Source organism: Bos indicus, chromosome 9 (genome assembly GCF_029378745.1).
Source record: "Bos indicus isolate NIAB-ARS_2022 breed Sahiwal x Tharparkar chromosome 9, NIAB-ARS_B.indTharparkar_mat_pri_1.0, whole genome shotgun sequence".
NCBI lineage: Eukaryota > Metazoa > Chordata > Mammalia > Artiodactyla > Bovidae > Bos > Bos indicus.
In genome coordinates this window covers 33,715,981-33,737,437 of record NC_091768.1, presented here as the reverse complement: position 1 = coordinate 33,737,437, position 21,457 = coordinate 33,715,981, and the positions used below count along the sequence as shown (strand labels likewise).

Sequence of the window (21,457 nt, the reverse complement as noted above, 5' to 3'; positions counted from 1 at the left end):
AGTTACTTTATATTAAAGATACAAAGGGTCAAAAGACACCACCTGAGTTTGGAAAGTTTGCAATTTATTCAAGTTAATAAAACACATAGAAATAAGGTAGAAATACCATACCACAATACCATAATTGCCAGTTAACAAGGCATAAAGACAAGAGCAGCAGTAATTCTGGTAAGAAGGAGGGGAGGGAGTTAGAGACAAGCCTTTCCAACAAGTTGGAATATGAGCTGACCCTAAAGGATGTCTGGAATTTAGATAAGTAGAGAAGAATAGATGAGACCATTCCAATAGGCCAGGGAAAACAAGGATGCATAAGCAACACAGAATATCTGAGATCAAGGACAGGTTCTTTTCTCCAGGACATTTTGAATAAAGCATTTGCAGCAGAATTATAGCGACATATTAATTTTCTCCAGGTAAATCTTTGTTCAACTGGCAACATTAAAAAAATGTCTTTCATTTTCAACCTAAATATTTTTCTTACAGACTGTTTCTTTTCCTTGAACAATTTAAAATTAAGGTTAGAGTTATTGATTGGCTTTGTATTGTTTTGTTTATACCAATGATAACTTCTGCCTTTGGGAGCCATAATTTCTCTCAAGTCTAATATTCCCAGGTCATTTTTGCAGATAAAAAAAACTTGTCAATGAGATTTTATTCTTCTGTTAATTTTTAGTGAAAGTGGTCGCTCAGTCATGTCCGACTCTTTGCGACCCCATGCACTGTAGCCTATCAGCCTCCTCCGTCCATGGGATTTTCCAGGCAAGAGTGCTGGAGTGGATTGCCATTTCCTTCTCCAGGGCATTTTCCCAACTCAGGAATTGAACCTGGGTCTCCCGCATTGCAGACAGACACTTTATCGTCTGAGCCACCAGGGAAGCCCAGTATTTTTTTTTTTTTTTAAGTGAATAACACATTTTAACTAGTGCCGATTTTAGCCATAGCCAATTTTTCCCTCTTGATTACAAAATCTAATTTTTCCAGAATAAACTTACAGTTTTCAATATTATCAGCCATTTGTATTTTTATCAATTACTTTGATTTATAATAAATTTTCCTATGCTATTTCAGCCACTGTCTATTTTATGTTGTAGTAAATATTTCTACCAATATCATTTATTATGAATTATTTTTAAAAGTCTAATAATTTGCACTTATATCCTAGCTAAAGCATGATACTTTATGGGCTGTTCTCCTCAGATATTCTGTAAATTTCTCTATTATACAGATTGTAATGCAAGTGTATTGTACTGAAAATCCAATTCTCCAATACATTTCTTTGTGCATTCCAAAATAAAGTTTCTGTATTGCTTTGGCAGAGAAAAAGTCATAGATGCAAAAAGCAGAAGCTGACTCTGACTTAAAAGAAAAACATTTATTAAAAGGATATGGAGATAAGTCACAGAATCCTTGGGAGGGCTTAAGAACCGAACTCAGAGGCTATGGAGCAGGGAACCCTTGCTAGAAGCAGACAGCAGAACCAAGTCCCCAGTCTGCCTGCCCTGGTTGCCAGAGGCACCAGGCTCCAGGCTTGCTCTCCCGGCTCCCCTAAGCCCTGGACGCTGCGTTCTGGGAGCCAGACTAACTGCACTTGCCACCATGACCAGGCGTGACTCACCGGGGTCCCTGTTTCTTTGCTTCCTTCTCTCTCAATTAGAAGCCTGTGGTGGGTGTGTCTGAGAGGTGGGGGCTAGGGTCACTGCCTGCCTTCGTATTGCATGAGATCTTAGGGAAGCAAATAGAACACGGCTCCCCATCTGAAGATGAAGGTAGAGGAACTCCCCAACAGGGGAAGGGGCGTCATATGGTAGGCCAACAAAAAGAATGATCAATGCCCATTAAAAAGTCTAAAGATCAGAGGGAAAATATTCTGCCTTGTTCAGTGGATACTAGATATGATAGAGTGGCCATAAATCCTGGACCTTTACTTGGGGGCTGTTCACCACAGAACAAACACACCGACTTCCCTGTGTACCTCACCATACAGCCTGTCATCTCTGCAAGTTCCCAGGCAGTGGACACATTTAAAAATGAACTAAATGATCCAAAGCAGAAACGGATCCATGTTCTGTTTCCACAATAGTTTTTAGCAAATGTTATTAGTATAATCAAAGTGTTCTTTGTGTCTTGTGAACACTCTGTATGCTGCAACTAAATAACACATCGAATACTTTCATTAGATCTGTTGTTAGAACGCTTGAGGCTTCCAGATTTAAATGGGTAACTGCAAAGAATGACTGGCTTTAAATCAGTGTTTCCCTGAATCAATTTTTTAATAGTTCTCATTTAGGTGCTTATTATTTTGTATGGTTGCTGAAAATCATATAGCTTGAATTAACATTATATTGTCATTTATATTTAATTTTAAGGACAATTTCATAGTAAATGTAATCTTAAGCGTTTAATGTAGAAAATAGATATGGCAAATTAAAAATCTCTATATTAGCTAATTTCCATAATATTAATAGCACAAAAATCACAGAGTCATTTGTATATGATCCAAAGATCATGGAATGCTAAACTTTAGGACACAGAGATCTTCATGGTCCTCTTTGCAATATGATTGAAACTGCTGTTCCAAGACTCCAAAAAACAAAATATTGTAGAGTAGTCATTAAGGACAATATTTTATTGTATTAATAGCTTTCTTAATGACTCGTGTCTCGGGTGCTGGTTCCTTCTGTATGTGTAGAGTTATTTAGTCATTTCCTTTGTCCTGCTTGGGATAATCTGTAGTTCACTTGGCCCCCTGAGCACACTTGTTCTCCTCCTTCAGGTCTTTGAACGTACGTGTTTTCTTTCTAAGATGTTTCTCTTAGGGCCCAGACTGAAGGGTGGGAAGTGGCCTAAGAGACCTCGGGGCAAAGGATCACAGTTTCATTTCCAGACTCATTAGTCTTTCTAAGCTTTTCAAATGCTCAGAGGTTCACCACAGAATTCTGCTCAAGGTTAGACTGTTGGTATGGAGATTGTCTCAACCTAAACCAAATGGCTCTTAGAACCAAAATTAGAATACAGGAACTTCCGGTGTTAATTTGGAGTCACAGACCACCACACCACAACATCTATCACTCTACTAGGTTTTCTTTCCATGACCACTTAATGGGAGGAGTGTTTATCTCAACCCTGCATGTCCCAAACAGAGCTATTAATCAAACCCATCTCCATATCCACTGTGAGTGAGGCAGGCATAGTTCAGGCCTTCAGGCTTGCCAGGAAGGCAGTAAGCCACTTGTTTTTCTTGGCAGATAGCTATGTCTGCATGTGGTTCCTTCTCTTCTTTCCTCAGACCACAAGATTCAGATTCCTTAGAGCCTAGAGGACCCTCAGAATTGGCTTCACCTTGTCTGCATTCTGTAGCAAGTACCATGTAGTTTAACCCTTCTTGGTTCTTGGTTTCCATTAAAGCAACCGACGTAACATCATCTGAATTCAAACAAATTGGATGACCATCTTCATCTGTGAAAAAAAATACAAACATTATTCTAGCATGTATTTGGTTTCCTGTATTTGTAATATTCAGGTTCTATGAAAATTAGAAAAACACCAGCCTTGCTCATTGGTTCAGTAAACATTTATGATGACCACTGAGGGAACACAAAGATAAAAGACATGTTCCCTGTCCTTGATAACCACTACAGGCTAGTAGGAGAGCAGAAGTAATAAAATGCGATGGAAGGTTACGTGTGCTTATGTAAGAAAGGAATACGCAAAGCAGTAAGAGCATATAGAGGTAATTGCATAACAGGTGACACAGGTCTGGTCTTTGTGACAGGAATTAAGTGGCCCTAGGATGGCCCTTTTGCATAAAGTGCTTACCCTTTCATCTTGCCACATTGGCTAAAATATCTACCTTTAAAGATGTACTTTTTTAAGTCAAGGAATTCAGTCATTTATTAAGCTAATATTTATTGCCTGCATCCTGCATACCTGGCCATGTCCTAGGTATTGATGAGATAGTTGTGCACGAAACACATTTGTTTCTATTTGGGGTTTACACTCTAATGGAGGGGTACAGACAATAAACTAGTGGACAACTAAATCTATGTCAGGTGGCAATAAACACTGACATGAAATATAATCATAATAATTGTTATTAATACGTATAGAGTGCTAATTACATACCAGGCACTGTTCTAAGCTATATGCATATATTAACTCATTCTTCCCCTATTAAGTAAGTACTGGCACTATCCGCTTTCAACACATGAGGAAATTGAGGACAGAGGAGCTTAATACTTTTCCCAAGGTCACACAACTAGAATTTGAACCCAAATTGTCTGGCTCTAGTCGGTCCTCACGTTCACCTCCCCAAGCTGAGAGAGGAGCTGCCATGCTATGTGCAGAGGAGGTGGTGGGCAGTGTGCCCTACAGGAGTTCTTGAGAGGGACTGACTCCAGACATACATGTGTGAGGTGGGGGTGCCTGCAGAAAAACAGATAGAGGGAAATCTGACCTTCTTCACAATTGTGCTCATATTATTTTGTCTTTCTCTACTTAAAGGCTGACCTTCTTACTTAGAAACGTATAAGAATTCTATTGAAACCTAATAGCAGAGATTCTGAAACATTCCACAAAATTCTAGGGACTCTACCAGATAAACATACAAATGTATATTGAAGGAATTATTTGTTTTTTATCCATGTTTTCCAGTCCCTAAGTGTTACTGCCTGGATGAAAAGTTTACAGTCAGAAATATAACTGTCCTTTCACTCAGCATCACATTTTACAAATCAGAAACATTTCAGTCAATAGATGAAGGTCCCTCCCTTTCTCCTAATGATACTTCCAGCACAAGAGTGTCCAAATGTGTGGGTGAGACCAGTCTGGCTGCCAAGCTTCTGTGCATACCCCAGGCTGGATTTATTTGGAATGCATTTAAATTGAAATATCGGAAAAATTTAAACAATTTCAAAGGATGAAGGGAAGCACCATTGCACCTATTTATTCCCTGATGGAATTTAATGGATCTACCTATTAACCAGGGCTTCCCCAGTGGTTTAGGGGTAAAGAATCTGCCTGCGATGCAGGAGACACAGGAGATACGGTTTTGATCCCTGAGTCAGGAAGATCCTCTGGAGGAGGGCATGGCAACCCACTCCAGTATTTTTGCCTGGAGAATCCCCATGGACAGAGGAGCCTGGCAGGCTAACAGTCCATTGGGTCCCAAAGAGTCAGGCATGACTGAGTGACTTAGCTCGCATGCACACACCTATTACCAAGTTCCAAATCTTAACTACAAAGCTTACGTTATTATCAAAACATATGAATCACTGTTCTTGCTCTGTCTTAGTAGGTGTTTATTTAGTTTTTCAGGCCCTCACCCACTGCTGAATAACACAGAGGCCAGGCTGCAGGCTCTTTGGTATCATTCCATGTTCCTCTTCATTATACCGACACCATTCTATCATGTGAATAGTCAGTTTTTCTAAAATATCTCCCCCATAAAAATAAGCTTATCAGATGTTGAGTTTGGTTAGTGCCTATGAGCTGAATATCAATGGAAGAATCCAACTGTTATGATTATTGTCAATATGTACTCAAGAATAACTTGCTATGCATGAAAATAGCAATAAAAATATCAAAAAATGATAGGAAGAAATAGGATTAAATTGCCCAGTGGCCCAGATTATTGAGGAAATTAGGATGATATTCCTGAAGGGCTTAAAGAAATTAGGCTAAAGGAGTTTAAAATTTCAACAAAAACATATGCTTATAACATAGGTCTAGGTAATCACATTATCAGCCGCTTCACTGCCATAACTTTGGCTCATTAAATACCATATTGGGAAACATGATTTAATTTTTTTGCCTACATTGGAAAAAAATTCTTTTCCATAAGGCAAATAAATTCTATTTTTACAAATTCTGGTGCAATATGTCAAAGAAAAATCATTAGCTCACTATTTCATCGCTTCATAGTACTTAGGACAATATTTAGTAACTTGACCCTGGCAAGCTTTCAGCAATGAGTACATCTTCTTATTGCATAAGGAATTTATGAGAGATGGGGCAGGTTGTTTATTTTGATTTAAAAACTACTGAATAGAAAACTTGCAGGTCCTTACAGCAGAGATCCTGAGCAAAGACGGCATGCACTTGGCAACTCTTGGTTTAAGAGGGAAATATTAAAATAAAGACTTCCAAGTAAGACAGGGTATTTACAGACGAGACATATGCCGGCTGACTGGCTATGTTTAGAACAGCAGAGAAGCATTTAGATTTGTTTCCTGTAGAACTCTCTGGGACTGATGAGGTGATGTTTACACAAATGTTTGGATGAAGTCACTGGGATATTTTTACTAGATGCCCAGATATGTTACTAATCTTCTCTCTATCCCCTCTCCACCCCATTAGGTCAGTAGGACCATAGCATAGGCATGGTATTATTGCTCCCTTAATCCTAATGCCCCTCTCCTTTTTTTCTTTTTTTTCAAAAAAGTCCTCCCAGTGGCTTTACTTGTCTTCTTATATATCTCTGACAATAACAAAGAAGACTTCTTACTGTTTTGTTAAATACATCTACCAGTCTGCAAAACAGCAAACTATTATTAAACACATTCTTTTACTTAAAAGTTAATTAAGTTTAAGCTTGCCTTAAAGTGACTGTTCTATGATTTCTATCCTTTGCAAATATTCAAACTCTGTTTTTCATTCTATTTCTTCTCGCTTCTCTGTCACTTTTTTTCAGTCACATGCCAATTATCAAAAATGTTGGTGATCCCCATATCTTTCCATTCCTTATGGTCACAATTTACATTTGTTGTAGATTTCAGAATGTGAATTTCTCTTGTTACCAAAATCATATATATGTCATGGCACAGACTTGTTTCTAAAAAATTATTAGAGCTTTATTATATTCCCTGTTAACCTCTTCCAGTATCCTTATTCTGCCTAGTTATGTCTGCTTCTCTATTTTTTAAAAATATCCTTTAGAATTTTAATTCAGTCTGTCAACAACTTGGCTCCTCAATAAATTAGATATAACCAGGAAAGATTATTATATCTTTTCTAGCAGGCCAAAAGTAGCAAATTCTTTCACCACCCCTAGCTATGCAGAACACTAAAGATAACAAAGTTTCCTTGCCTTTGCTACCACTCTGTGAAGGCTGAGAGCAAAGGCTCTAGAATAGAATCCTGCTCCAGCCCCATCCAGCAGGATGACCATGGGCAAGTTACTAACCTCAGTCTTTTCATCTGTAAAATGGTAATGTTATAATGCCTACTTCATAGGGCTATTGTAAGGATTTAATGAGTTAAATAGCACAAGTGGTATATTCAAAAGTGCTAGAAATAAAGTTACATAATATTGAAATTAAAAGCCATTCATTAAAAGGGGGTTGTCCTTTATAGATACCGTGAGCAGTTTGGTACTTACCTCAGCTTCATAGATGAAACTAGGTAATGCTACATGGTAAAAAGATTTCTGTAAGGGTTCATGGAGACATCTGGTAGACCCTAAGGTAAAGCTAAGCTCTCAGGTCTTCTAACACCCATTATGGCAGCCTTTGCTATTTTTTTTTTTTAACAAATGTCCATTCATATTAGAAGGAAAGGCTTCTGTGAGCAGAGTTGAATTTTGAAATATAACACAAGTCAACTGTAAATTCCTCATACCCCACAGAACTCTTTTTCTCTGCAGCATTTGACCATTCCTGACTGTGAGTCTCTCTCTTTTCAATTTCCATGACAACCTTCCTCTTCCCATTCTGACTTCTCTCAGTGCCCATCAAGAAAGTCAGTCAGTCTTCTGTCTTCTACCACTGACACTCTGAGAATCATCAGCTCAGCCTCATGATGAGATAGCAGGTAGCACCAATGTGAAATTGGCTTATTCTGAGGAGGATCGGGATGTATGCTCAAAGCACATCTCTTTCCAAATTGTCGCTTAGCTGTTCATGTTAAAGATGTGTCACAATCAGAGTCTAATCTGCATTCATGTCAGGGATCAAAATTTACTCAAAATGTGTAGTTAGAAACACTGCAAACAAGACAAGCAGATCATCATCCTGGGCTTCTTATTTTTCCCTGCTATTATTAGTCAAGTGCATCACTCAAGGTGAAGGTCTCACTGTAGAGAGATGCCTCCAGGGCAACAATCAGCCATTGAATAATCAATCAGTGCTGAGCCAAGAGGCTTAATTTCTGAGGGATTCTGAGTCATGGTCCATCTTGCCAGGTTTATTTCTCAGCAAGAATGTTTGCATTTGAAAAAAAAAAGAAAAAAGTCCTATGAACTTTTAATTATGGGATGGAGTTTAAGAACAGCTGGAAAGGATCATTTTAAAATTTATTTTTCTGCAGCCAATTAGGCAAATGTATCATAAATCTGTCTTTGGAAATGAATTAAGTGACTATTGTGTTTTAATACCAAAATACTGAAGTGGAATTACACTAGCCTTTATCAGGGTATGACCCACTACAATAATCACAGCAAACTAACTAGGCAGTTTGAAGTACTAGATTAGATATATACACATGGATGGCTTTTAAAAACACAGTATTAATGTAAAACGGAAGAAAAGAAGCACTGTATAACACTAAAGTACCCATCCATACAATACACATTTTGTAGAAAACATACAAATTAACAGAGACACATTAAATGGCTACCTGGCAGGTAGAGAGAGGAACTAGAACAGAAGAGGAATATGGAAATAAGAGGCTAAACAAACAAATGAAAGAGAAACCCTGCATAGACCAATGATGATAATGCACCATCAACTATAATTAACTCAGCTCTGCCACTGAGGTCGAAACTGGCATGAGAAGTGGAGAATGAAGAGAACAGGCCTCATGGAAATATAGTCTAACATGTTAATTCTCTTTCTTACTATCTTAGGTTATAAATCCAGGGGCCATATCATTATTCTTTTTTTTTTTTTAATGTAATGAACAAACCAAAATTACTTTCAAAGAGGAGGATAATAAATACTTAATTATGAGGATGGTGCCAGTGTATTATTCCTCCTGTGCACTGTAAGATATCTTCCAGGTACATCCCATTTTGACCTTGTTCAGTTAACACTGGAGAGAAAACCCAGAAATTCTGAAGAAGAATCAAACTTACCTTCAAAGCCTTCATTTATGACTCCACTGGGGTTTGCTTCTCCTCTGCATTGAGAAATACTATTTAAGGAAAAATTTCTGAATAACTGAAGCTGTTCTTGAATTTTATGGAAGGTAGGTCTTTGGTCAGGTTCTTGAGCCCAGCACTGGGTCATTAAATTCCACCTGGATATATGAGTAAAGACATGAAAGTAAATGGTGACTGGATATCATTAGGTAGCCATTACCGATAACCTGCGTAAGGTCATTTCACACGGAAAAGAATTTGAGTTATTGCTAGTTTTCCACAATTAATATAACTGAACCAGAACAAAAGCTTTTGTTTCTTATTTATTTAATTTGTTGTTGTTGTTGTTTAGTTGCTCAGTTGAGTCTGACTCTTTTGCAACCCCACAGACTGTGGCCCACCAGGCGCCTCTGTCCGTAGGATTTCCCAGGCAAGAATACATTTCCTTCTCCAGGGGATCTTCCTGACTCAGGAGTCAAACCCATGTCTCCTGTACTGCAGGTGGATTCTTTAACCGCTGAGCCACGGGGTCAGGAAGATAACAGTTGCAGACAATATAACTACTTTTATTAGAAAACATCTTCCTTCTGAAAGGCCAACATTTAACAGTTGTTAATCAAATAAATAGATAGATAAATATATGGTTAGAAAATGTTTACCGAACCAATAAGAAAACCAACAGCTAAATTATTGAAGAAGCTGAGATTAAATTTTACATTTATACATTGATATCTGAAACAAAATCTAAGATGTACTCCAAGCCATACAGATATTTAGTGGCAGAAATCAGATCCAGTTCTTCAGTGCCAGGTTAAATAAGATGCTCAGTTCCCCTGGCCATAAATAGCTGGTTGTTTAATATTATCTTTTCCTTAATGATTGTCTAAGACATGTCTGTGCAGAACTCTCAATGAGTGTTCATTCATTCATTCATCAAAGATCTGTTGGACACATTATATACGAGCAGGATATCAAGAGCAAGTGATGTGGCAGTGTGGCTCCTGTCCTCATATGATATATACACATATAAGAGGGTGACAAAATTTACCCACTACAACTCACAGGAACAGGGGGAAAACGTAGCTCTTTTGATAGCTTTGTAACTGATTCGCAAAGCCTCACCCAGCAGAAGAAAATTAACTTCATTTAGAACAATGCCAGTTATGAACTAGTCTGTTCTGAAAACCACCCTTTTTGGGTAATCCTTGGTCTTTTATGGCTAATAACTTGCTGTCTCTTATCTTCAGGCCATTCCTACTCCCTCTGTCTTCCTCTCCAAGGTGGTGTCAGGATTTGCATGAGCTGTACTGGCCCCGTGAAGGATGCTTTGGGCCCCACTGTGCCCTCCAGGCCTTCTCTAGTCTCAGAGTGGAATGATGAGGAATTCCGTAAGGAGCAACTGGTCTGGTCCTTCCTGCAGGCATCGACTGCTATATGCAATCCATGATCTCTTTACCTGCTCTTTTGGTCCTTCTCACGGAACTGGTCCTCCCGTTTCTCTCTCTAGCTGCAGGCCTCTCTGAGACTGCATCACATCCTACATCTGCTGACAAGGCTCAGGGAACCCTTTCCTGTTTCTGCTGCATGCCTACAGGATGCTCCCTAGCCAAAGTTCTAGCTTTCAACAAAATGTTCACTTTACACAGGGAAACAAAGGAGGCTTGGGAGCAAAAGCTACATGTTCTCTTTCTGGACATGGAGTCCATCCTATTCAGGATGCTGAGTGTCCCTGTCAACACAGGGGGTCCATGCTCAGGGATCTCCTTGCCATCCTGCCAGACTGGGAGGAGTAGGCAGTTGCTCCCTGTGTTTGGTGTCACCTCATCTAACTGAAGCCTACAGAGGTTTCAGGACCTAAATATCCAACATCTTCACCCTCTTATCTTGTCAAGGTTTCTTCTTCCTACCCTTGTCCAGGGCTTAGAAGGAGTGGAGTTTCTCTTCTTGTTTGTTAGATTATATAGAATTATAGGTTTAGTAGCTCAAAGTTGCCATTTAGCAAACTAACAAGGAGCTAAAGGATTCTACATAAGCCTCTCTCTGCTCTAAGCATCGTTTCCAAGTCTGCTGACTCACTAAAAAGGTCAAGTGCCTGCTCTCCTCTTTCACTCTCTGGAGCTAGAAGGGTGACCGGGGGCAGAGAGAGAAAGGCTAATAAAGAAACATAAACTGGGAAGTATTTAAAAATTTTAGTACTACCATATCAACAGATAAATATATAATTAAAACTTATAAGTTCTAAAAATGGTACTGCTGCTGCTGTTGCTGCTAAGTCGCTTCAGTCATGTCCGACTTCTGTGCGAGAAAACAAATGTGAACGCTAATTAGAGATGGAACATTTTCGGTAAGTTGCTTATAGAAGAACTTCTGCGGAGGTGGCGTTTAAGCCAATGAACTCTGTAGAAAAATAAGATGCTAGCCATGGGAACTGGGTGGGGATGAAAGTCAGGGAACACACTAGAAGAGGCAAAAGCATGTGTAAATTCCTAACTTTGGAAAGAACTTGGCACATTTTAGAATGTGAAGGACAGCCAGTATAACTGTAGAGCAGTCACTGAGGGGGAGAGTATAAGAGATGAGGCCAGAGAGGAAGGCGAGATCACAAAAGTCAAAGATCAGCCTAGGCGCTAGATTTTATGCAACACTATGGAAGCTGTCAAAGATTTTTAAGGGAACATGATCTTTACATTTTTAAAGGATGACTCTAGCTGATATATATAGAGAATTGATTGTAGAGGGGCAAGTTGGAAGCAAGGAAGTTATTCGAGAAGACTAGGTGGAAAACCCCATGGATGGAGGAGCCTGGTAGGCTGCAGTCCATGGGGTCACGAAGAGTCGGACATGACTGAGTGACTTTACTTTCACTTTTCACTTTCATGCATTGGAGAAGGAAATGGCAACCCACTCCAGTATTCTTGCCTGGAGAATCCCAGGGATGAGGGAGCCTGGTGGGCTGCCGTCTATGGGGTCACACGGAGTCAGACACGGCTGAAGTGACTTAGCAGCAGCAGCAGCAGGCGAGAGATGATGGTAGTTTGGACTAAAGCAATGACAATGGAGTGAAAATACATTCAATCTCTAGGTGACAATGACCCAGAAACCATCATAGGTATTGATTGAATAGTAATATCTGTATGTGGCACAAAAATTCCACTTCTATCTCTTTTATTTCTTGACAAGCACCTCATGTCAGTGTTAATATCAGAGTATTATAGAGAAACCTAATATTGATCTTTTTCAGTATTGATCTGATGACTTTTCATTTATATTACAATTTACATTCTGGATATAGAGTACTGAGCATGGCTGTATTTTTATAGATTAGAATCATCACTAAGAACCTAATCCTTTACATATTGCTTTATAATCTTTGGCATTTAGCAACAGGAATGAAACAAATAACTCAAAGAAGGACAATTTGACTCTGAAATAATATCATGTAACTGATACCCCGATCATGGAATTTAAACCAATTTTAAAATAGAATCTTAATGATAAACCTAAGGGTGGACTTCTAAGATGGTGCTACCAGTAAAGAATCCACCTGCCAATGTAGGAGGCGCAAGAGATGCAGGTTCGATTCCTCGGTCAGGAAGGTTCTATGGAGTAGGAAATGACAACCACCTCCAGTATTCTTGCCTGGAAAATTCCATGGACTGGTGGGCTACAGTCTGTGGGGCCACAGAGGGTTGGACACAACTGGGCGACCAGCACACAGGTGAAAGGAGAAAGTAAAGTGTAACTTGCCACAAGAAACCTAACCTCTTCTAAAAACAAAGTTGTAATTCTGAGATATTATCAAAGGATACGTTGAATCTCTCAAGACTTGTCATATTTCAATTATGAAGTTTTTACTTTATTTATAATACACTTCATTCTACAAAGTATTCAAGACACTTAACGAAGATGATATAGTGAGAAGGAAGGAGGAAAAGGGAGGAGGGAGAGAGGAGAGAAAGCACCCAGACAATTGCCCCTTCTCCACTCTGCACCTCACCCACTCCCACTTTCCTGCAAAAGTTTAATTTATGTAAGTTATCTAAGCAGATATTCCTAATTTTTCATCTATGGAGGCTTTAATTTACATTATTCTTCTTAACTCTCTAATGGCAAAAACAAGTGACCTGATAAATATATAACACCTTTCTCTCCCACTGTCCAGGGTCAAATGAGTACTGACTGCCCTAGATTAAGAAAAGAGGCACGCTCTATAAAGCAATAGTCATTTAAAACTAAAGAGCACAACTTGTTCAGGCTTCCCAGGCGGTGCAGTGGTAAAGAACCTGCCTGCCAATGGAGGAGACACGAGAGACGTGGGTTTGATCCCTGGGTCGGGAAGATCCCCTGGAGAAGGAAATGGCAACCCACTCCAGTATTCTTGCCTGGGAAATCCTATAGACCAAGGAGCAGGGCAGGTTACAGTCCATGGGGTCGCAAAGAGTCAGACACAACTGAGTACACATACAACTTGTGCTCTTAAACAATATTAAAATGGCAATGGAATAAATGACTAGGCTTTTAAATATTATCAAACCCCCAAAATGCATTTCTTGCATCTTGTAAATTAACAACTATTTCTTTGGTATAGGGGTCTTTCCTTACAAAAATGGGTCTTTCCTTACTTGTCGCAATTCAGTATCATGCATTAAATACTTTTACCAAGTTATAGTTACAAATATTCAATCATATTAGTCTAAATAAAGTGACAGGTCCTTCAACTTTGTTAAAATTTACCTGGGATGGTTCTACCTCTGAACAGATACTCTGATACTTGAAATATCTCATTTAGCTAAGTGTTTCAGTTCAAATTCTTCCATTCACCATACCAACCCTTTTACTCCTCTTTGCTTCAATTTCTTCCAAAATAGCACAAAACTCATTAACCATGTTCATTATTAGTTTTTATGAGTTAAGTTCTTGGATTCATAAAGCAATTGAAATTTAACAGATGAAAACTCCATGGCATCTTTCAGAATTAAGGGCAGGTTAATTAATAGGCATTTAAGCAAATCATATAAAATTCAGATTTGAAAAACTCCCTTACTCACTATATGCAGTCCTGGAAAGATGCAATTAACATCCAGATATACATATTCTTGGGCTTCCCTGGTGGTTCAGATGGTAAAGAATCTGCCTGCAATGCAAGAGACCCAGATTCGATCCCTGGGTCAGGAAGATCCCCTGGAGAAGGAAAAGGCCACCCAGTCCAGTACTCTTGCCTGGAGAATTCCATGGACAGAGGAGCCTGGCAGGCTACAGTCCATGGGGTCCCAAAGAATCAGACATGACAGAGCAACTAACACTTACACATATTCTTACAGGGTAAAAATAAGATGGTGAGGCTCCATGTTCTCTATTTTGACCTCCTGCATTGGAGAAACTCTCCGGTAATTTCAGTTTCCCTGTGATACCTGTGGCCAAGAACCCCAAAGAGCTCTCACTTGATGTAGATTGCCCTTTGATCCCATTTATTCCTGAGAGTGTTAAGGTTGTTGTGCAAACTAAAAGCTGAAGAGAACACTGAGGACTGGGCTTTGCACCATACGTCCCAGACTATGGAAAGAAGGGCGGGAATGCTCTGAACTTTCACATTCCATTAATAGCTAAGCACAGCGTAGCCATCTATGGGCTCACCTGACCCAGAGTGCATCCAGGTGCTGAGTATTTAAGCAGTGAATAGAAGGTGCAGACCGGCTCAGCGCAGACTTTCAACCCTCTAAGCTGGGCCTGTGATCTCAGAGAAAGGCTTCAAATAAAAATCAGTTTCCTCTGTACTCTAAGGAGAGTAGTTAATCTTTATCATGACAACTTAAGGCCGTGGCCAGATGAATGGCATCACTGAGAGCTCCATTTCCTTAGCAGGGCTTGTCTCCCTAGTCGGCCATGGATCGTTAACCCTTCCTGGGGATCTGAAGCAGGCGGCCTTTGGAGGGTGTAGAGCATTGTTTGCTTTTTAATTACTGATGTTCAAATGAACTTCAAAAGCAGCAATGGAAATTTTGGCTTCAAGGAAACTATACTTTCATAAAATTAGAGCAATAATATATCCAAATGAATAATTACTCAAGATAAAATCATATAGAACATTATCTTTTTTCACTCGTAATGAGGAATATTTTTCTAGAACTTTTCTAGCACTCCTTCTTCCTCCTCCTTCTAGTTAAATTTCTGGATACCTTTGGAGAGGGCAAAGTTCAACATAACTGCATTTTTCTTCCTTACAATAGGACAATTAATTATCTACCTTCTTCCTCCCCAAACAGAATAAATGAACACATTAATCAAAATGTATAATTCAGTGATTCCTAGAGTGCCTATCAAAAAAAGAAATGCATAATTATGATGAGATACATTACTCCCTAGAGGGGAAGATATGCCAAATAGAATTCTAACAGCACAAGGAAAATTTTGTGCAACTAAAATTTGGGGGAAATCTTCTGAGTATTCAATAGATGTATAAGAGGTACAAAACAGTGATTAGTTTGCTAACCACTTGATACAAATGTATTTCATACTTAGGAATGCTAGGTTGTTTTTTTTTTCCCCTCAAGCCCTAGACTAACTTTTTAAAAATTTTATATAAATTTCTTACCCCTAACTTACAGAAGTTTTTCCATCTGCCCCAAAAGGATCATGAATCATATTTTTAGGCACTGCCACCAAACTCGTTCAGATATGTGTATAACTGATCCTTCTGTAAATATCCCCGAGGCTATAAAAGCTAAATCAGAAACAGACAGTGATTCCAATCTTCTTCAAGCTGGAAGATTTAAATAATACAAAAACATTCACCCACAGAACATCCAACCAAGGTGCCCAGTTCTTAATCATCTTTTGGCTCCAGTCAGAATAATCCTCTAAATAACACAGCATGGTCAAGGCCGTGCAGCCATGGTGTGTATCCGCATACTGCTAATTCCTTTTGCACTTGTCTGTACCGCACAGTTTAGCACTTTATTACATGTTGGCTTCTTATCCAACTGCTCCATGTGTGTGTCTGTCCTTTCAAAATACATTTGGAGATGCTGAAGAGCCGTGGCTCTGGTTGAAACACTTCTGTATTCCACACAATCTGTAGCATGGTGTAGTACATACAACAGAGGAGTTTATACTTGTTGATTCTATGTTCTTTCAGAAACATCATGGGTAAGACACCTTTTAGAAAAAGTATCAAGACTTCCTATTTCTGCTAAAAGGTTGTTCACAAGAGGGTAGATTAGTACACAGCAAAATAACCTGGTGTATTTTCCCTTTATAATTAGATCAAAATCACCAACTGTTCCAAGGATCACAAATCTATTAGAATTCAGGAGCTGCCAGGACCAATTTGATAGAATCTCTAACACTTACTCTATGTTAAGTTCATAAATAGATAACAACCTATATAGGTTGTTATATATTTTTAGTAGTAGTATATCCCAATATCAGCTTTATTAACAAAAGCAATTCAGCTTTTAAACAATATACTCCTATTTAAGAGAACCTTTAAATATGCAGGTTAAGATGTTAGTCAAATCAGATGTTCCAAAATAAAATGAGTATGTATGTGATACACACACAAACACACAAAGCACTTTTGTTTACTTATTAGAATTCACTTAACCAAGAGTAAACATATTGTTGTTCTAGATTTTGCTTCTGAAGTAAAGTATTATGTGTGTATATATATATAAATAAAAAGATATCATCATATATTTAATGAGTTAAATGTCACAATTTACATTTTAAATAGGATATACAAATACATGAACTCCAGTTTTTATTTAAAAATACCATACCAATGAAGCATAAGAATGCATGTACATGTGTTTTTGTTTTTGAGATGCTTATGGGAACATAATTAACTTACAGATCATCAGGACAATTTCTTGGTGGCTCCAGTCTCCCTCCTGTTTGCACATAGTTTAAAACATCAAGGTTGGAATGAGCTGGGTAAGGTTGATGACCAAGAGTTAAAATTTCCCAAATCAGAATTCCAAAAGACCTAAGGATATTAAACAGTTTGCTTTAATTATACTTATTACAAACATCATGTTTACAGTAGTTTTTCCAACATAATTATTCCTGGGGCTATCAAGAGTCTACTTTGTGATTGGCATTATTGGCCCCATAAAAGGCAAATGGGGGACTTAAAAGCAAGTCAACCTCAAGAAAAAGTAGAACAAGCAACTGCCTACTACCAACACTTCAAAGGTGATAGGAAGGCTTAGTAGGGGCACACACACACACCCACACACACACACCCCCACACCCACACACACACACTCTGCTCCTCCTCCCTGGCTGAACCTGCACTGCAGACCTCCATTACCTATGGCTTTCATAGCTTCATTATGTAAACACACTAGGGGTGAGCAAGAAAGCGTTTCATCTCCTTGAGTTTGAGTGCTAGCAAAAGTGGAGAGGGAAGGCATGAATAAAAACTGGCAAACCAAGGGCCAACTTTATCTTATCCCTGATTTTGCAGAGGTCAGTCTAGCTTAAAAATTATTGGAGGGCTTCCCTGGTGGAAAATCTGTCTGCTGATGCAAGGGTTTAATTTGCAATGCAAACCCATGCAATGCAAGGATTTGCATGGGTTTAATTCCTGGTCCAGAAAGATTCCACATGCCTCAGGGTAACTAAGCCCGTGTGCCACAACTACTGAGTCTGTGACACCCTTGAGTCCGGGAGCCACAACTCCTGAAGCCTGAGCGCCCTAGAGCCTGTGCTCTGCAATAGGAGAAACCACGGCAACGAGAAGCCCGCACACCACAGTTAGGTAGCAGCCCCCGTTCCAGTAGCCCTCACTCACCATATCTAGAGAAAAACCCAAGCATTAACAAAGACCCAGCATAGCCAAATAAATAAATAAATAAAATCACTTTTTAAGTTACTGGATACATCTTTACATTTTGAGCAGCTCTAATCAAAAGTTTGGAGTCAACAAGCAAAAATGAGGGGTTCTATTCAAATAATAAAGAGCTGTCCAAACCTCCCTCATGTCCTAATCTTTTGAGATCTATGATTGAAATTCTGCTTATAAATTAATGACCAAACATCCCCAAATAGTAGGCATTTGGACACAAACTTGGACATTAATTCATAGGTGCCAATTCCTATTAGTCATAGCCTCTACATTTTTGAAGAGTAGTAAGATAGCTGAAGTAAACAGATCTCTTGAACACACACCAGTAAGCTAACGGATCAAAAAGAATTGGTATAAACCGCTGAGACCCAGGAATAGCCCCTTCTTACCCTCTAGCTTTCACTTTAGCTTAAGGAAAATCACTCAACCTCTATGGTCTTGTGTTTTCTCACATACGAAACAAGATGACCTTTTAAGGTCCCTTCTGGCTCTGATATTTGATGGTGCTGCCCATGTTTCCCTGTGCCCTGTAAGCTCACCATACATCAGACTGAGTAGTGAAGATTCCATCCATCAAACTTTCTGGAGCCATCCACCGAACAGGGAGCAGACCGTCTCCTCTCTTCCTATAGTAATCGTTTTTATAGATGTCCCTCGCGAGTCCAAAGTCCCCAATTTTCACTATCCTTGATGGACTGGTATAGTCTTTCATGGAGACAAGGCAATTCCGAGCTGCCAGATCCCTAGAGCAGAAGCTATATTTAATAATAATAATAACAATGAAGTTCCAGAGATCAGACAAGCAACACTAGTAGGTCTGCAGAGAAGAGAGATTTTAGTAGAAAGTATTGCTGTCTTGAAGGAATGAAAATGTTAATTATCTTAAGTTTCACCCAAACTAAGGTGATTATTGTGTCAATATTCATAAGAACCCGGTATCCAGAAAGTCACTATACCTGTGAATGAAGTGCATCTGCTCCAAGTAGACGCAGCCTTTCGAAATCTCTACACATAGGTCCACAAGGTCAACCAAGGTGAGTAAAGGACCATGAAACTGCAGGAAACAAAAGAAAAATTATAGGCACTTTTCCAGTTTGCACTATATATAAATATGGCTGGGCTTCCCAGGTGGCATTAGTGGTAAAGAACCCTCCTGCCAATGCAGGAGACAGGTTTAAGAGACATAGGTTGATCCCTGGGTCAGGAAGATCCCCTGGAAGAGGTCATGGCAACCCACTCCAGTATTCTTGCCTGGAGAATCCCATGAACAGAGGAGCCTGGGGGGTCCATAGGATCGCAAAGAGTTGGACACTACTGAAGCGACTTAGCATTCACACATTCATATGACTGCATATATATGATGTTTTAAAGGAATTTCTAGCTATAGTTAAGGAATTCAAACAGAGGAAAAGAGCTATATTTATAGGCTTTCCACCAAAATATACATAAATAAGACTATGTTTAATAAGCTAAGGCAATGTAGAATCTTCATTGGAAAGCTCTTAGGGTGTTAGTCAAATGGACTATGCTAAAACCCATTTCTGCTACTTACAAGTTGTGTGAACTTGCTTACAGGGCTTAACGCACTAAACAACTTTCTCATGTATAAAATGGGAACAATAAGACTGATTGTGCTGGATCTGAGATGAGATATGTAATCTGGTGAGACATACTAGGAACTTAATAAACAGTAGCTGCTCTCATAAGTAGTAATTATGATAGTTTAATTATTGGCCCAATGTCACACAATAATGTCCATCATGAGAATGGGCTTGTTCTCCAGATAAGCCGCATAGAAACTGTGAGCAATCCTCTGTTTCAAGGTCACAGATTACTCCTCTCATCTAGGAGAACCAGCACAAATGCATAGTTGAGCCTGTACTAGCTGCAATGATTTCTACATGAAAAAAGCCAGTTGGAGTTTTTATTAGGACCATATGGAAAAAATTCAAAGTCCCTTCCTGGAGGCTATATTCATATGTCTGTTCCTTACTATTTCCCTGAAATTACCCTATTTCAAGCCTTTATCATCCCTATCTGACGCTTCCCAAACTTCCCATGTCTCCAGCCCCCTGTGCTTTAATTAGCTTACTTTGTTGTGACCCACTGCCTGCAGAATCTACTAGAGGCCCCTGAGCACAGCCTCCGTGGAAGCCCCAGGCTGCACCAGCCTTTCCTCATATCTATTTATTTTCCATAGATTCTCCTCCCACAATCTGTGCTTCGGTCACACTGGGCCATTTGCAGCTCCTTATACCTGCTCTGCATTTCTCAACCTCTGTACATTATTCCTGCTCTCATTTCTGGAAGGCCTTCCCTATGCTTGATTTCCATCAACATCCTTCACTGAGCATCTCAAAGGATTCACAACCTTGAAATCCCTTGATTCCTCATAGACGGGTGCTCTTAAATATTGTTCCCTCTGCCGCCTCTGATAAGCTCATGTCTTGTCCCCAGAGTAGGAAGAATCCTGATGATCTGGGACTCAGTATTGCCATGATCCCACTCAACCACACCTACATCTTATAACTCGACCCGATTTTACTCCCAAGAATCTGTCTGTGCAGCCCCTTCATGGTCTACCACATGCCTGTCTCACAGCCTTGTGTCTGAGTCCTGCTGGGTGTCCTCTCAGGTTCACTGGCTCCTCGACGAACAGAACTGCTTTACTCCTGGCAAAACCTACTCTACTCTTGAAGACATTCTTCCCAGAGAATCCTCCTCCTGAATGACAGTCTGATGGCTGGTGCCTTGTTCTCTGCTGACGGATTTTCAGATGCTCCTTGCCTGCCTGGATCTCTAACTATAACTTACACCTATTAGTCCCTCTGACAACCTACTGGGACACCTCATCACCCCATGTCAGGCCTCTTTAACTCCAGATGCTACCCTGGGCATCTGTCTTCTCCTGCCAACTCTCCAGATGTATTGAATCTCTATCTCAGTCTATCGCTAGTCAAAGCCTTTTATAACTCATACGGGTGTAGCTTCAGAAACTGTTCTCTCGCACCTTGGTAGTGTCCCAAACAGAAGACCTCCATCATGCACCCTTCTTGCATCTTCCCAGTAGGTGACATCTCTCTCTCTTATCTGAGCTTCAGCAGCATATTCTCTACTCCATTCTAATAAACCTTCTACCTTATATTCTACCTTAAATGAGTTATTCACATGTGACTTACCCACCCTACCATACTGGCGAGGTCCTTGAAAGCAACTGCCACATCCCCCACTGCTGTATTAAATGAAATAAATATGCAGCAGAAATTTCATGAATTGAATCGTATCTGGCTATGGATTTGTATTATAGATACAAATAATAGATTTGTATCTATAGAGCTTTTTTTGATAGAGCTTTTTTTTTTTTCTTTTTTCACTCTTTTTTTTCCCACTTTTTCTATCTTAGTACATTTTAGAATGTTAGTTCTATCTTAGAATGTCAACGTTAAAAGGAGCTGAGAAAGTTTTGGATTCAATATTCCATTTTACAGATGCAGAAACTGAGTGTCCTGAAAATGAAGGACTAGCCTAAGGTTTAT

At 39.4% G+C, this 21,457-nt stretch overlaps 1 protein-coding gene and 1 long non-coding RNA gene across 6 annotated transcripts in view; one reads left to right on the top strand and one right to left on the bottom strand.

Moving 5' to 3' along the window:
• The window catches only part of LOC139184900 (uncharacterized), a 124,091-nt gene that overhangs the window by 13,147 nt on the left and 89,487 nt on the right, over positions 1-21,457 (top strand). The gene's annotated exons all lie outside the window — the stretch shown is intronic.
• The window catches only part of ROS1 (ROS proto-oncogene 1, receptor tyrosine kinase), a 119,604-nt gene continuing 98,190 nt past the window's right edge, over positions 44-21,457 (bottom strand). For all 4 annotated transcript variants that reach the window (XM_070795922.1, XM_070795920.1, XM_070795923.1 and 1 more), the window contains exons 40-44: positions 18,878-18,975; positions 18,461-18,664; positions 16,923-17,057; positions 9,068-9,231; positions 44-3,456 (exon numbers count right to left, since the gene is read on the bottom strand). In XM_070795922.1, the coding sequence (XP_070652023.1) occupies positions 3,146-3,456; positions 9,068-9,231; positions 16,923-17,057; positions 18,461-18,664; positions 18,878-18,975 (912 nt within the window). In that variant the 3' untranslated portion in view covers positions 44-3,145. The remainder of the gene's footprint in view (positions 3,457-9,067; positions 9,232-16,922; positions 17,058-18,460; positions 18,665-18,877; positions 18,976-21,457) is intronic.